This window comes from Engraulis encrasicolus, chromosome 2, assembly GCF_034702125.1.
Source record: "Engraulis encrasicolus isolate BLACKSEA-1 chromosome 2, IST_EnEncr_1.0, whole genome shotgun sequence".
Lineage (NCBI taxonomy): Eukaryota > Metazoa > Chordata > Actinopteri > Clupeiformes > Engraulidae > Engraulis > Engraulis encrasicolus.
The window spans coordinates 38,982,985-38,999,056 of NC_085858.1; the positions used below are offsets into that span (position 1 = coordinate 38,982,985).

At 42.5% G+C, this 16,072-nt stretch overlaps 1 protein-coding gene across 2 annotated transcripts in view; it reads left to right on the top strand.

The window, feature by feature from the left end:
• arhgdig (Rho GDP dissociation inhibitor (GDI) gamma) overlaps window positions 1–9,950 on the top strand; it is an 86,558-nt gene extending 76,608 nt beyond the window's left edge. For both annotated transcript variants that reach the window (XM_063188244.1, XM_063188251.1), the window contains exons 4-6: window positions 2,791–2,867; window positions 5,071–5,134; window positions 7,414–9,950. In XM_063188244.1, coding sequence (XP_063044314.1) covers window positions 2,791–2,867; window positions 5,071–5,134; window positions 7,414–7,613 — 341 coding nt within the window. In that variant the 3' untranslated portion in view covers window positions 7,614–9,950. The remainder of the gene's footprint in view (window positions 1–2,790; window positions 2,868–5,070; window positions 5,135–7,413) is intronic.
• The last annotated feature ends 6,122 nt before the right edge of the window (window positions 9,951–16,072 follow it).

Below are 16,072 nucleotides of genomic sequence, written 5' to 3' on the forward strand. Positions count from 1 at the left end.
AAAATGGGGTGTTCATGTTTCAGAGAAAGCTTGTATAATTCCAGAGTATTTACAACATTGTGGAGAGTCAGTGGAGTTAAACGTCAGTGTAAAATTTTGCAGATGGCCAGCATACAGTAATTTCAGCTCTACAGCAAGACTATTAGCTGCCCATTCTGCTCCAGGTGCCGCCAGCGTTTTCACGTGTGATATTTACAATTGCATCAACTTTTAAAAATGTTACACGGACCAAAGTGTAAAATTAACACTATTTTTGAGAGGGACCAAATGTTATCTGAAATAGAGTTAAATTTGACTTAATTTGACCTACATGGTTTACATCCTGCTATGCTGCAAGAGTTGAACCTGTGACACTTGGAGAAAAGGAGGCAATGGTAATACCTACACAGTAGGAATTAAATGTTGTGCTTTACATTACACGAGAAAACATCAAGTCAAGTTGGTTTTATTGTCAATTTCTTTACATGCACTGGTCATACAAAGAATTTGAAATTACGTTTCTTGCTTTCCCATGCAGACATAGACTAATCAAGGTGAGGACATAGACAGTACTCATACATGGACATAAGACAGTATGGACATAGTCCATGTACATGATGTTCAAATCCTGTGCCTGCAGAGACTGCTTCACAAGTGAGCGGATGTATGAATGGATGGATTGATATGGAGAGAGAGAGACAGAGACAGAGAGAGGTTGGCTTGAAGACTGTAACTGGAGCATCAGGACATGCAAAAAGATATGCAGACAGTATATGGAACATAGCTTCTGCGCAGATGGGCGTGTCCGTGGCAGGCCTATTCACTCTTTACTTAAAAGACTCAACCATCACATAACAACATTGCTACGACATTACCAAGAGCACACATTAAGACTTGGTCATTACAACTTTGGTCATGTCTGATGAAGGGCATGCTGCCCAAAGCGTTTTTCCCACCCTTTCAACCCCGCCCATAGGGGGTTGGACCTAATGGGCTAACAGACCTATCACAGATCAGTGTGCCAGTGCTTTTGAAATCACTGGCATTAGGTGCGATCGACTTGTCGTCAACGCATGCATGCACATTTAGACAGCAATGCACCCCGGATGAAAATGCTGCATGACGGTTAGATTTCCTGTCAAACTTCGAAATTTCGTCGATGTTGCGTCGACGAGGTGACATGTCACATGGTGTCAAACTATCGCGGGATGAATGCGACTGCAGTCAGATCTTGCAACCTCTGCAGTTGCTTATCCCCTTCAACGCTCGCCTGCAGACTGCCTCCGAGGTCACGCGCCCATGAACTGGTTGGTCAACAACTCACTCACGTGTGTATATGAGTCTTGTCTCACACCCCTACACAAGTTTGCACAGGTCTCCACTTCAGCTCCTCCTTACTGCCTGTCCCCCCACTCCTCACACGTGGTGCGTTAGTAGAGCAAACTGCTGCGAGCTCATCGTCTCGCTCATATTTGTGGCCGACTTTAAATGCGCTGTATTTAATAACACCCACATCGTGACAACAAGTTCTCGCTCACGTGCTTCGTCAATGTTGGGCGACAGCAACAGAAGTCGTATGGGGCTATAGAGGCTCCAGTAAGTCACTGGCAGAGCTGCCTGGGTGTGACCTGTGGAACTGGGGATACTACATATATGACCCACTTTCAATACATATTCATGTCTCCACCGGTGGAATGCCCCTTTAAGAAGTACTCAACGTGTAGGATTTGTATAGTCCATGTTTGAATAATCTTCTAATTAAAATTAGCTTCATAACGCACTCAATTCAACAAAAGTAAAGAGCAGCTGGGCGCTCATTCGGTAAGAAATGTTGTTGCCACTGAAAAAGGTTAAGACTGAAACAACCAAAGATTGAAATGAACAAGCAACTGGGAGTTCTGTCCTGTCTCTTTTATTTTTAATAATCATTTTCCAATTCTCTTCTTTTTTGTAATATGGGACAGAGCATTTCTGGCAGCTAATGTCTACTCTTGGGCTTTTACTGGCAAGTAGCAGGGTAGAGAGGAGAAGGGATTTTTTCCTTCTTCTTCTTCTTTTAACAGATCGTTTTTATCACTCTTGCTGTCTCTGCATCACTCTCTCCTCTCTCGTTCATCTCTCCATCTCTCCATCTCTCTGCATCCATTACAGACCACTTAAGGCAAATTTCAGAGATAAATTGATAACGCTGCAGTTATTCTGTTGGCTTATTGGTGGGAAAGCTTTTATGTCGGATGAACCCAATGAACTGCGAGGGGAAAAATTGAAAAGAAAAAAACTAAACAAAAAACACTGCTGCTGAAATGCAGGAAGCAGGGGTTTTCGTCTTTCTATATCTTTCTACACGTTGTGCTTTATGTCTTCTCTCTCTCTCTCTCTCTCTCTCTCTCTCTCTCTCTCTCTCTCTCTCTCTCTCTCTCTCTCTCTCTCTCTCTCTCTCTCTCTCCATTTGTGTGTGTTTGTTGCCTTGTTATTCTCTCTTCCCCTTTCCTTCTTTCCAACCGAGCAGGTGGAGGTGTGAAAAGAATCTGAGTGTCATGTACTGTTCTGTGCAGGGCTGCTGACAGCTTTGGCTGGGCCCAGGACGAAATCATTTGAAAGGGCCCCTACCCAAAATATTAATTGTAATAAGGACCCAATTATGGGCCCCCCATCTCCCTGGGCCCGGGAGAATTGACCCCTTTGTCCCCCCTTGTCGGCTCCCCTGGTTCTGTGTACAGTATAGTGACTGAGTCTGACAGGTGTTCTTCTTTATCTTCTCTCTCTCTCTCTCTCTCTCTCTCTCTCTCTCTCTCTCTCTCTCCCTCACAGGTGATCTGGAGGCTTTGAAGAAGGCGAATTTCACCATGAAGGAAGGCGTTGACTACAGGGTGAAAATTCACTTCAAGGTGAGATGAACATTAGCTCTCGGCACCCAGGCCTGGCTTTCAGTGCATTCATCACACACCAGTAACTCGCAGTGCAGTACCACTGAGCGGAACTGAAATAACTGTCTGTCATGCATATTGCATGTAATTCACTGTGCATGTTTTGCGATACAATTGTATTATTGTGACAGTCAATGAACTGGCATGGAAGCACGTTATTGGATTTCACACTCATTATTGTTCTGGAGTGCATGACTATGTTTACAAAGTATCACTGCCCTGCAAAGTAAAAAGGCAGTAATGGTACAGAGCTCCAAACTGAAAACGATTCACATGTGACAGACTTGTCACTTTACATTGTATGCAGATTAATCATTTTATTTAACGTCATATCTTGATGTGTCATTAAAACCATAGTAGCTCATTTTCAACAACAATGCTGTTACTGCCTTTTCCTTTGTAGGTGTGTTTCTGGGGTGTGTTTCTTCAAAACGTAGTTGTTAGCCAGCTAGCAACTTCAATAGTTGTCAATGGGAAATTGCATTGGACACAACAAAGTAGCTAACATAGTTCGCAACTATGGTTTCGAGAAACGCACCCCAGATGTCTAGTAAAGTCCCTGGAAGTCTCAACAGCAGTGTTGCCAGATTGGGCGGGTGCCCGCCCAATTGGGCTACTTGGGATGAGCGTCTGCGGGTAGAAATTGAAAAAATTGGCCATTTGGCGTTTTTTTAAGCCATTTTGTGCCCATAGAAAACAATGCAATTTGTTGAAATTGGGTGGAATTTAGCGCATTTTGGCGGTTCGGCATTAGCAGCGGCAGCGGCAGCGGCACTGCAGGCCTCTGTGGCCCTCTTGAGTTTGGCTAGGGCTCCTCTGTGTCCCCAGAAACCCCTCTGATATCCAAAATAGCCGGCCTGTACTGGCTGATATGTTTAAACATGAGGGTTCAAGAGTGTGTATGAAAATGAATGAGGTCGCCTTCCCTCTCCAACGGTTTTGGGTCCCGGAGGACCCCAGCACCATCAAGAGCATGCATAAACATGCAGAGGCTTTCCCAAGCTACTAGACTATTACACTCCTAAAATAACCGCACGTAGGCATGCACGCACACACACACACACACACACACACACACACACACACACACACACACACACACACACACACACACACACACACACACACACACACACACACACACACACACGCAGGCACGCACGCACACGCACACACACAAACAACCCCCACCACCCCTACACACACACACACACACACACACACACACACACAAATAAACACCCCTTCCACACATACACCGACACAAACAAAACGATTGCACATAAACAAATTGTGTGATTGGCTTTGTGCCCTTGTGTGCTGGTGCACTCTACTGTAGTTCCTCTGGAAATATCATGCCTTTGGCTGCTTGGGATTGCTGCTGCTACTAAAATGGTGTCTTATCGTGAAGCATCTTTTAAGAAGTGGTGTGTGTGTGGGGGGGGGGGGGGGGGTGTAAATAAACGAAGCAAGTTGGGGGGTAACAAATAGAGCTGGAAGGTGTGTTGGTGCTGATGGGTGGTGCTAGGGCGCCTGGGGTATTACGACAAAGGGGTCAGTTGTCCAGGGCCCAGCCAGAGGAGGGCCCAGAATTGGGTCCCCATTACGCTGTATAGTACGGGGGGCTTTTAGACTACTTTGTCCCAGGCCCGGCCAAAGCTGTCAGCAGCCCTGCATGCTGCCATTGGAGTTTGGTTAGTGATGCGAGTGTGAATTGTGGGAAAGTACAAAACACTCCCTGCTGTTCAATTAAGCCTGCTTGGATCCAGAAGAAAAAAAATGAGTTTTCCGACTCTGATATCTCCCACTCCCGTCTAGCTCTGAGCGAGGGGGACAGAATGATCCGTCCCGAAAGCAGCCGAATTGAGTGGGAGTAGCTGAGCGAAAGAGACGGAGTACTTTTGGAATGAGGGACAGAGTGAAAGTGGCTAATTAAATTGATGCCTACAATGCTTAATGTGTTCCTGAGCAGTGGAGCGGGGAGGCAGCTTCCCCTGAGTGAGTAGAACTGAGAAAAAGGATGCTGAAGTGTTTACTCAATATGGTTGTCAAAGACGCCATCTGCTGGTAGCTCTGTAGAACTGCAGACAATCGTGTTCCTTTTACAGTAATGCTAACCTAACTCCCATTACTTGTTTGTGTGTGTTTTTTTTAAATACTACAGGTCAACAGAGAGATTGTGTCTGGACTGAAGTACGTCCATCTGACCTACAGGAAAGGCTTGAGAGGCAAGGACTTCCACTCTTATTCTTCAGCTCCCTGTTGTTTTTGCCGCTTGTCCCTTATATTGGTTGGTGGAAACGTGTGGAGGTGGCATGTTTACAAATGCGACCAAACCAGTAGGGTGTGCCAAGAATCAGTTCCCTAAACACTACTGACTCATTCTGCCTCTTGAGTTCGGCCTAAGCTCACAACAAGAGAATTTCGATTTTATCTTGCGTAAATGTTTAAACCGCTTTGGCCAGAGAGGTTGCAGTTGGCATCTTGGAGGGGTCTGATAAGTCCAGTATGTTTGTTTAACATGCTTAAGGTTTTTTGTTTCTAAAGAATGCACACGGGCCATCCCCACACAGGCACTCAACAATGTTTTCAGCAAAGTTTGAAAGAAAGAAAGAATTCTTGGATATGCTTCCTACCTCAGAGGACAAGATTAAAAGCTAAACATATCTGAAAATACTGTGTTTGAGATCACATTACTCTATTAATTACCTAGAAAATGCACTCAGAGAGTGCAGACCTCCGCTAAGGAAGCATTTTGATAAGGAAGCAGTTTGATAGAACATTTGACTATGTTACAACCTAATTTTGTTTTAGTCTTTCTGCCTTGTTTTTGTAGAGTTAGAAAGTGGAATGTCAAAATTCACCCTATCCTATCCCTATTGGTGAAAAAAACAAAAATCCTGGATCCGGATCATGATCTGGATCACCACCAAAATGTAATCAGTTGTTCCTTTTGTCATTTCCAACAACTCCACAAATGTCATCAAAATCCGCTCATAACTTATTGAGTTATCCTGCTGAGAGACAGACAGACAAACCAACACGACCGAAAACATAACCTCCTTGGCAGAGGTAATTAACTGGAAATGCACACAGAGAGTGCAGACCTCCGCCAAGGAAGCTGTTTGATAGAACATTTGACTATGTTACACCCTAGTTTTGTTCAAGTCTTTCTGCCTTGTTTTTGTGGAGTTAGAAACTGAAATGTCAAAATTCACCTTATCTAGTGAAGAATCTTGTAAAAAAATAATAATAAAAAAATCCCGGATCCGGATCCACGGAGACGGATTCCTCTTAGCTTTCGCCAGACTGTTTGACTGAGTCAAAAGTCTGCTTTTGCCCAGGCTAGGGCCTATGGGCAAAGACGCATTGTCAAAAGTGGTCCTTCAAATAACCTTATATCTCACAATGTCATGATTCAGGACTGGACTGGGACCAAAACATGTCTATAAATGGTATAAATTGTTAGCCTGATTTTCATCGACGTTCAAATCTCTTCGAGACTTGGTCTGACCAAGAGCATAACAATTAACATTTCCCAAACGGCATGGTTGACCCACCTCCCTTGGTTTGCTTATGGTTGTTTGCTTCCCGAGAAAGTGAAAGGAGTTCCCGTATTTGCGGGAACTCAGAAAGTACTTGCATTGCTCTTGACCTGACTAGTTGCAACGCCAAATAACGGGTCCATTGCCGCTGCCATTATCATCCGACTTCAACTTGTTCATGTAGGAGTAGTTCGAGTTCCCCTCAGTTTGCTAGTAGGATATTTCACTTCGACCTGCGTTCCAGAGCATTTTTTGTCGTAGGAGGTTGGATAAGTGCGATCTCCTTCTAGTTTGGATTGGGTTTTGAATGCACCATAAGAGCTGGTTGTAGGCTACCTGTACAATCAAGAGGCCTACTTGAACAACAAAGAACAACAACAAAAATACAACAAAAATAAAGAACAACAAAAAAAAAGAATAAATAGCTAGAAATGCACTCAGAGAGAGCAAAGCTCCGCCAAGGAAGCTGTTTGATAAAGCATTTGACTATGTTACACTCTATTTTTTTTTTCAAGTCTGTCTGCGTTGTTTCTGTGGAGTTAGAAACTGGAATTCACCCTATCCCGCAATGGTGAAGAATCTTTTTTTTTAAGTCCTGGATCCGGATCGTGCTCCGCATCACCACCAAATTTTAATCACTTGTTCCTTTTGTCATTTCCAACAACTCCACAAAATGCACCGAATACATAACCTCCTTGGCGGAGGTAATGATATAGGTGTTATAATATATAATTATGTCTTTAACATCTTAAGTTGAGTGTTGTGTCGCCTTCCTGAAGTGGACAAGGTAGACTACACCATTGTGTACTCTTATTGATGTCCTTGACTCCTTATGTTGTGTGTTGTTGTGTCTCCTTCCTGCAGTGGGCAAGGAAGACTACATATTGTAGTTCTGTAGTGTTACTGTAGTCTTATTGATGTCCTTGAGTCCTTATGTTGTGTGTTGTGTCTCCTTCCTGCAGTGGACAAGGCAGTGTACATGGTGGGAAGCTATGGGCCGCGTGTGGAGGAGCACGAGTTCCTGACCCCGGTGGAGGAGGCGCCCAAAGGCATGCTGGTCCGCGGCGGCTACCACATCAAGTCCCACTTCACAGACGACGACAAGACAGACCACCTCTCCTGGGAGTGGAACCTGCAGATCAAGAAGGACTGGGACGAGTAGAGAATAGAGCCGAGCACACCTTCACCTCCACCTCCACCTCCATCATCCGTCCATCTATCCATCCATCTATCCATCCATCTATCCATCCATCCATCCATCCAGCCATCCATCCATACATACATACATCCATACATACATACATACATACATACATACATGCACATAAATAAATACATACATACATACATACATACATACATACATACATACATACATACATACATACATACATACATACATACATACATACATACATACATACATACATACATACATACATACATACATACGTACATACGTACATACATACATGCATACAGCAACTCCACTTTGCTCTACTCCACTCACCTGGGCCGCATTTCCAAAAACCATAGCTAGTAGCTAGTCAGCAACTTAAGTAGTTGGCAATGGGGCATTGTATTGCAACCTTGACAGAGGATAAGTTAGCTACCAAGTATGGTTTTGGGAAACGGGCTCCTGCACAAAACATGATGGCATATGAGAGAGGTGTACATATAACAGGGTGATAGGCTAGTGTAGGGAAGGTTCATACGTGGGGGTTGGGGTGGGCGTGGGTGGGAGGTAGGGGCGCTTCAAAAAACAGCTTGTTTATGTACTGTAACCAATGAAAGTGATGTACGTGCATATTTACTTGTATAACAGGGCGATGTCTAGGAGCACACAGGGATGATTATCAACACAAGAATTAAGGAGAGGGAGAGAATGAAGAAAGGCGTTACTCTACAATGTACTATAAATGTATTTTCAGATGGATTCCTCATGCCTGTTTTCCTCAGGTAATTTTTTTTTGCTTCCTCTCAGACACGTGTACCCGTGTAAATAATGTAAAATGTCATCATCATCATCACAGCCTACATTTCAAACACGCAAACATACATAGGCTACATATACACATTGGCTGAGTGTTGTATCACAATGTGCCAATTCCGTCATGCGCATGCTTGAGTGAGCCACCCCTGTGCAGTGATCATTTGCGACTGTGTTTGACCCGTGAGCAGAATTGTGAAATCCTGATCCGCAGAGATTGTCTTTTTTTTAATGTCGTTGTGATGAAATTTCGCTGCAGTGTTGCGTCATTGGCCATCATCATGGGCTGGGAATTAAAGAGTGAACAACATTTGTAACAGGGCACTGCTCTAATTCATTGTAGTTACGGTACACATCTGGAGCAGCAAACTTAATGACAAACATAATGGCACTGCTCATTAAGAAGTTTTACCTGCACATTGGTATTAACATTTTATTAATCATGAATAAATTCATTACATGTCATTAATTTGGACCAATTGGTCGTACTATCCAAATATTACCAAATCATAGTCATATCATACGTGTGTGGATTCCTGTTCTGCCTTATTCATCCGTCTTTCTGCTCAGTTAATAGTTTATCTTCAGAGGGGTATGTGTGAATAAGATCCTTAATGATAAACTGAACCATCATATCAATTCACTAGTTTAAACCATCTGTCTTGTCATACAGTGTACGTATGACTAGCAGGTAGTTTAGACAGGTCACATCGTTACAACAACAACGTCGTTTTTCATTGACACGCATTTCGACATGTTCTTGTTTATATACATTTATTTTTTAATTTTATTTTTTTATTATGATTAAACAGCCCAGCCCTAAATGTAGATAAGGCATAGCTTCACATTCATCTTACAGTACACTAAGTACAAATATAATGCATTGCATTGCATAGCACATTTATCGACATAAACACATGAAATAAAATGAAACATTTCCTTCAATGTAGAATGTGCATGTATCGTGACATATGATTCTTCTGTAGGAGGGAACTTTGACTTTTAAGACGTGGCCAACATTACAAATAAATGTAGCCACAATGAAGCGCTTACTGAAAATGATCAGCCATTTTGCAAACGTTTCCTGTGGTTCCATTTTGGTTAAATGATTTTAAAAAAAGAATGTGTATCATGGAAGCCAATGCTTCGTCCCAATAGTACATTTCAAATTCAGCAAATTTACATATGTGTTTATTTTTTTGAAAATGGTTGTGTTGATTTAAAGTAATGATGGTATTCAGAAATGGTTGTAAGTGACTCTGTATTTTGCAGTAGGACCACTGAGCTTTGCTGCATGATCTTTTGCTTTTTATACTATTAGTATAGTTACATTTTCTTGTGATATTCCAATTGGCACAACGTCTCAGAAGACTGCTGTTGATTTTGAAGAGTGCAGGTGTGGTCTAGTGTATCATTTCATTTTACAGGCAATCAGCTTTTTGGACCCTTGCAAGGCATTGTGAAACCTTTAAATGCATCTTGTATTTTCTAATAAACTTATGCGCAGTTTCTCATGTGTTGTTCTGTATCACCAGTAGTATTTCATCCAAATGTTGACTTTCATGTCAACACAAAATTAATACAATACAAACTTGGGAGTATTCCAAGGTTTACCACTTACTTTTGATTCAATTAACCAAGTTTATCACTTAACCAGATTATTGGGATATACTGGGATATGAAGCTAACTCTGCACTGGTTGGATCAAGTTTGTGGTGGGTCCTTGTTGGGTTTCCAGTGTTTTTCAGTAACAACACAGTGTATCTATAGCATTAGGTACAATGGAGTAAATGGTGTAACAGCTATGTAATACCATGTAAGGGTTAACGTTCGGCGAGAAGGTCGCTACCGTGGAATAGCAGCACGACAGAGAGAATCTTTAGACCCCGACGCGGAGATTGTTAAGATTGTTGCTGCGCAAAACAAAACAGTGCCGTTGTGGAACACCGCTAGGCAACAGCTAGGTAGGCTAGCCAGGACAACAGGTGTTGTCTATCACAGCAGCTGATTAGAGTGACAAAAGCCAGTATACAAGCCAGTGGCTTTAGCAGTGAACGTCTTGTTGCCATTGACAGCGGTAGCCAGGACATCGGGTGCTGTCTATCACAGCAGCTGATTAGAGTCTTGTTGAAAAGTCGCTTTAGCAGTGAAAAGTCTTGTTGCCATTGACAGCGGTCTGTTATAGACCAACCCGTCCGTTATCGAAAAATAACAGACGTCCGAACGTTGGGGAGCCCCGTTGAAATGAATGGAGCATTCGACAGATGACGTCACAACCATATAATAAAGTGTTGTAATTACACCACAAATGTACTTTTACTTTTGACACCTCTGTAGGCTATACATGTAGCCTATAGCCTATACCAGGGGTTCCCAACGTTTTCCAACTTGGGGCCTACTTAACATTTTCACAAATGTTCGGGGCCCTTGTCTGACCCAATAAACAATAACATGCAAATAAATCAACAGCAACACACACAAAAATATGGTTCTTGATTTTTAGAAAGTGATTTCAAGGCCCACTTGAAATACCTCCCACAGTTTGAGAATCAGTGGCCTATACTATTATGGGATAGCATAGCTAGCCTGGTAGGCCTATTTATGCCAGGAGGGGGGGGGGGGGGGGGGGGCGCTAAAAGTGCCCGCACCAACTTTGATGTCGTATAATTCCTTAACGGCTTGAGCTATGACTACGAAACTTTGTGACTTTTCCTAAAATTTAGTTGGCTACAGTTTAGTACCAAAAGATTATATTTATCATTTTTACCGAGGGGGGGGGGGGGGGGGGGGGGGGGGGGGGGGCTAAAAGTGCCCGCACCAACTTTGATGTCGTATAATTCCTTAACGGCTTGAGCTATGACTACGAAACTTTGTGACTTTTCCTAAAATTTAGTTGGCTACAGTTTAGTACCAAAAGATTATGTTTATCATTTTTACCGTTGCCATGGCAACGGTTTTCTGACAGGTATGTCTGACTGAAAATCACTGATCCAAGTATCATTATTGTTCCTTTTTCATATTTTGTTGTTATTTCCATTAGCATCAGACAGCTTTGTGAGCATTTAAGTGGTGTGAAGCATGTAATCATTAAAATTCAAGTGCATTACCTAAATTTGATGGAAAATACATTATGGCGAGATTTTGGGCATTATAATCAGATGATGTCATAATGACGTCATAATACCAGATAATGACACGAAAATGATGTCATTCATAGATGTCTATGTAGATCATCTCCCCAAAGTTTGGTGGTTCTACCGTATTCCATTCATGAGTTATGAGGGGGGGGGGGGTCAAAAGAGCCCCCGCCCAGGCCCAGGAATGCCAAAAAAGCCCAGTCTGAATAGGGTTAAGTTATGTTTTCAAAGGGTCTGCGGCCAGTAAAGGTGGCCGCCTCCAATTGCAGGGGGAAATCCTGGTTTGTGTTCATACAGCCCTTGGAGGACTTAATAAAATGTGACTTTGCCCCTCGAATGAGAAGTTTCCCACCCCTGGGCTAGAGCTATGCAGTGGCTACTTCAGGCGACCTGCCAGGGGTCATCAACCATTGGCTGCTGTGTATACAAGTGTCTGAAATGAGAATAGCCATTGTGTGATGAAGTTCTACTACCTACAACCATTTCTGTAACTTCTATAACTTCCAAATTAAATTCACATGCCATAACATTTCCATTGAGAGAACTCAAGAATGGTAGGCTACATTTCATTCTTGTGGGTTCCAGCTCACATGGGGGTCGAGGGAAATGAGCTAGTTGACCATTGTGCCAAAGGAAGCCTCAATGCGGTTTCTTTGCTAGTCAGGCCTGGTCGAACCGAACTAAGGAGTAGGCTTATGGAAAAAATGTGTTCCCATCATGGCAGCTCCAGTGGGACAGAGATGTAAAGTGGAGACATTTGTATGCAATTCAGTCGTCTATAAGTACCCACTGTACAGTATCTGGAGTTAGTTCTCAACAGGTAGTGTTAACACGTCTCAGATTTGGGCATTGTGCCTTGAATTCCAATTTACACTTGATTCATTAACATCCAGATGGGCTTTGTGACGTGTGCAGAGTGCCTGAGACAGTTTCCCATGTCTTTGTGTGTGTAAAGTATAGACAGTTTAGGCGTCCACTTTTCAGTGAACTTTTCAATCTTAGTGTTACCACTGTTTCTATCCCCGTCCTGTTACAACTGAAGGATAATAAAGTTACCTCCAGTCTTCTCAAGTTTTTAAAATCCTCTGGCCTCTATGCCAGATATGAGCTATAATGACTCGCTGCGGGCCGCGGGACAGCCAACTTCAACGGCCACGTCCAAATACGATCAGCTGTAGCGTGATGACGTAAAACGTTGCAACTCAAATCAGGAAGTATTTTCCCAATTTGAAGTGTGACCGTTTTCAACACATTTCTATCGGGCTTTTGCAGTAAATTATTTAAAAACACACCCGGAAAATAATTATAAACCTTTTGGCGAGGTTGTTCACTTGGTAAGACTTGACATTGTTAGCAATGTTTAGAACGAAGTTAAACATCAAATCCCAGACTTCAGAAGCAATATGTGTCGACCTCAGGCTTATTCTTTACAGGGAATTATTAAAACCTTAAACAATTATTAATAATAAAAATAATAAATTAGCAAGTTGGTCGACTTGGGGGAAAGGAGATATTAATAAAAATGGTCATGTGAAATAGGCCTTTTAAAACCAATACGCTATTGGTTTATTGATAGGCCTATGGGAGAAAAAAAAACTCTTATTCATTAGGCTATCATACTCTGTTAATTAACTGTTTGTTTAACTATAAATTAGGAGTGGCCACACGGTTTACTTACCTTTACCCAAGAGAGGTTCCAGATTGGCTATGTCTTCTTAAGTAAGATATAAAGCTTCCAACTAATTAATTCAGAGGCCATCGGAGAACATGCAAAATTAGGCCCCTACTATTGATATAACCAGTGTTTGTGTGTAGGTGCATGTAGGCAATAACCTGCTGAACTGAACCAGACAGTAATGAAATGTGAACATTTATTTACGTGAACAGTCCTCTCTCCCTCCCTTCAAATTCTGAGCTAAAAGATTGAACACTCAACTACCAGAACAGCACTCAATGTGATATCTTGATGACTTGAGTATAGAATAGATTGGAGTAAATGATCCCAAAGGAATTAAGGTATAATAATAATAATAATAATAATAATAATAATTGTATTTGTATAGCACTGTGTCATACAATGCATGTAACTCAAAGTGCTTAACAAATGGGAAAAAAAACATTGTTAGAGATAGATTTAAAAGGAGAGGTATAGAGGAGAGGCAGAAAAAGCAGGAAGGCAGAGGAAGAAGAGATAGACAGAGAATGTAGAGTCATAAGGTCAACGTAGGTTAGGACCAGGATTCTTAGATGTGTAAGGTCCATAGTGGCTGGGCCTATCATAAGTCATAGATAGTCACACAGAGATTGGGCGCTCAGGTGCGGCCCCTGGTGGCATCAGGGGTGAGGAAAAACTCCCTTTCGCTTGATTCATAGTTTGTAAGGGGGAAAAAAAAGCTCAGTGAGGTCTGAGAAAAAAGACCCCCTATAGTCAGGAAGAAACCTCAGGCAGAGACCAGCGGCCACCTAGGGGAGCCCCCTGCCAGGGCTGGTTGCGAGTAGTAAGGGTGCTGCGGCAGCTGGGACACTATGACGCCTTGGCAGCTAGGAGTTGGCAAGGATGAAGAGGTGGGTCTTCAGCTGCTTCTTGAAGGAGTCGACGGAGGTGGCTGTATAGGTATATAGCAGTCTACACAATAGACATTGCAATATATATCACACTATATCAAATTAACACACACACAAATCTGTAGGCCTAAATAGGCGGAATAGACGACATAAACAAAACATAAGTTTTTTTTTTTTTTTACGTGTACAAAAAGCAAAAAAATGTGGATAAATAAATCAATCAAATTGTGGATCAATAAATAAAACCAAATTGCTTCTAAATGTCCCCTCCTCCTTCTGAGCAGCAGGTGGGGGAGCTGCTATTGCGTATATGTTACCTGTGCCCAAGACAAGCCGCACACCCCCAACCCCAACTTCTTGACATGTATGTTAAGCACTAAATAAATGATTTAAGTGAATAATTACAAGGATTCTTGCTTGAAACATTATCAACACCCCAATGGCATTACATGGAGACCAAAATGTGTTTTAATTTGGCTTTACTATAATGTTCACTTGCAGAATGTTAGTCACAACCTCAACACAAACAAATTCCACGCACACCCTGGAATCTCTGGCGCACCCACCAGGTGGTGCCCACACCTCAGCTTACAGTAAGAGCAACTGGCATAGACAGTCTGAGGGTGCAGCCGAGAGCGTTGGCACAATGGCCGTAGACAAGTCCCTAGGCGCAGTGGCAGGCTGACCAGCAGCAAGTGGAGTGTCAGGCAGAGGGACAAGGGGTTGCACTGTAGCAGCTGGAGGTGCAACAAAGCAGTGTAGGCACAGGAACGGTATTGGTAGGCTCTGGTGTGATGCAGAGATAGTGGAGCCCTGGAGTGCAGTGGGCTGAGTCATGAGGAGGAGAAGCAAGGCAAGGCAAGGCAAGGCAAGTTTATTTGTATAGCGCATTTCATACACAGGTGCAACTCAATGTGCTTCACAAAATTAACAAATGTAAAAAGAAAGGAAACAGGGAAGAAAGAAGGAAATAAATTAGAGTCAAAGAACATTTAAAACATTAAGATAAAACACAAGGTAATAATAATAATATTAATAATAAAATAAAAAAGAAAATAAACAATAATAAACAAAATAAGAATGATATGTAATTTAATCTAGGGGAAAGCATCTGAGAACAGCTTTGTCTTGAGTCTAGATTTAAAGCTATCAATAGTGGGTGCTTTTGCTGACTTTCCGACACCATCATGTAAATCATCAGACCCATTACCGGCACGTCGACCCTGAACAAAAACTTCACACACATCTAAATCACACACACTTTAACGCCAGACACCAGGTTGAAAAGATATGTTAAGTTGCAGTCCTTGCAGAAAGTTGCCGCCTGTCCATGTTGTTGGACCGACAGTAATAACCTTAATTTCAATTAATCAATTGGTTTCAGAAATCACTCGTATAAAAACTTCAACCCTCCTAAATGAAATGTCATGTAGAAAAATGAAGTTGTTGCACCCAGATGACCTCACATGGACCACCAACACCACCACTCTGGTTAAGAAGGTGCAGACAGGATTCTACCTCCTACGAAGGATGAGAGACGTGAAGGATTTATACATGTGTGACGTGACGCTCCAAGATGGCGCCGTACTATGGCGACTCGGTGCTGCTCCTCTATGCCATTCCCTGTTTATTTATTTATGTACCCCTTTGTCCCCCCTCCAAGTTTTGTGTCTTTTGTTGTGTTGTTGTGTGAGCACACCTAGAAACATTCCTAACAACTGTATTTTATACTGTTGATATGGCTAAATAAACTTGAACTTGGACTTGGACTTGAGAGGAGCCGACCTTCCCACATCTACACTCACCACCTTCTACAGGGGTTGAGAACATCCTGACCAGCAGCATCTGTCTGGCTCAGACATGAAGGCACTGCAGAGGGTGGTGAGGACAGCAGAAAAAATGATCAGATCACCCCTAGCTCAGGTGCTA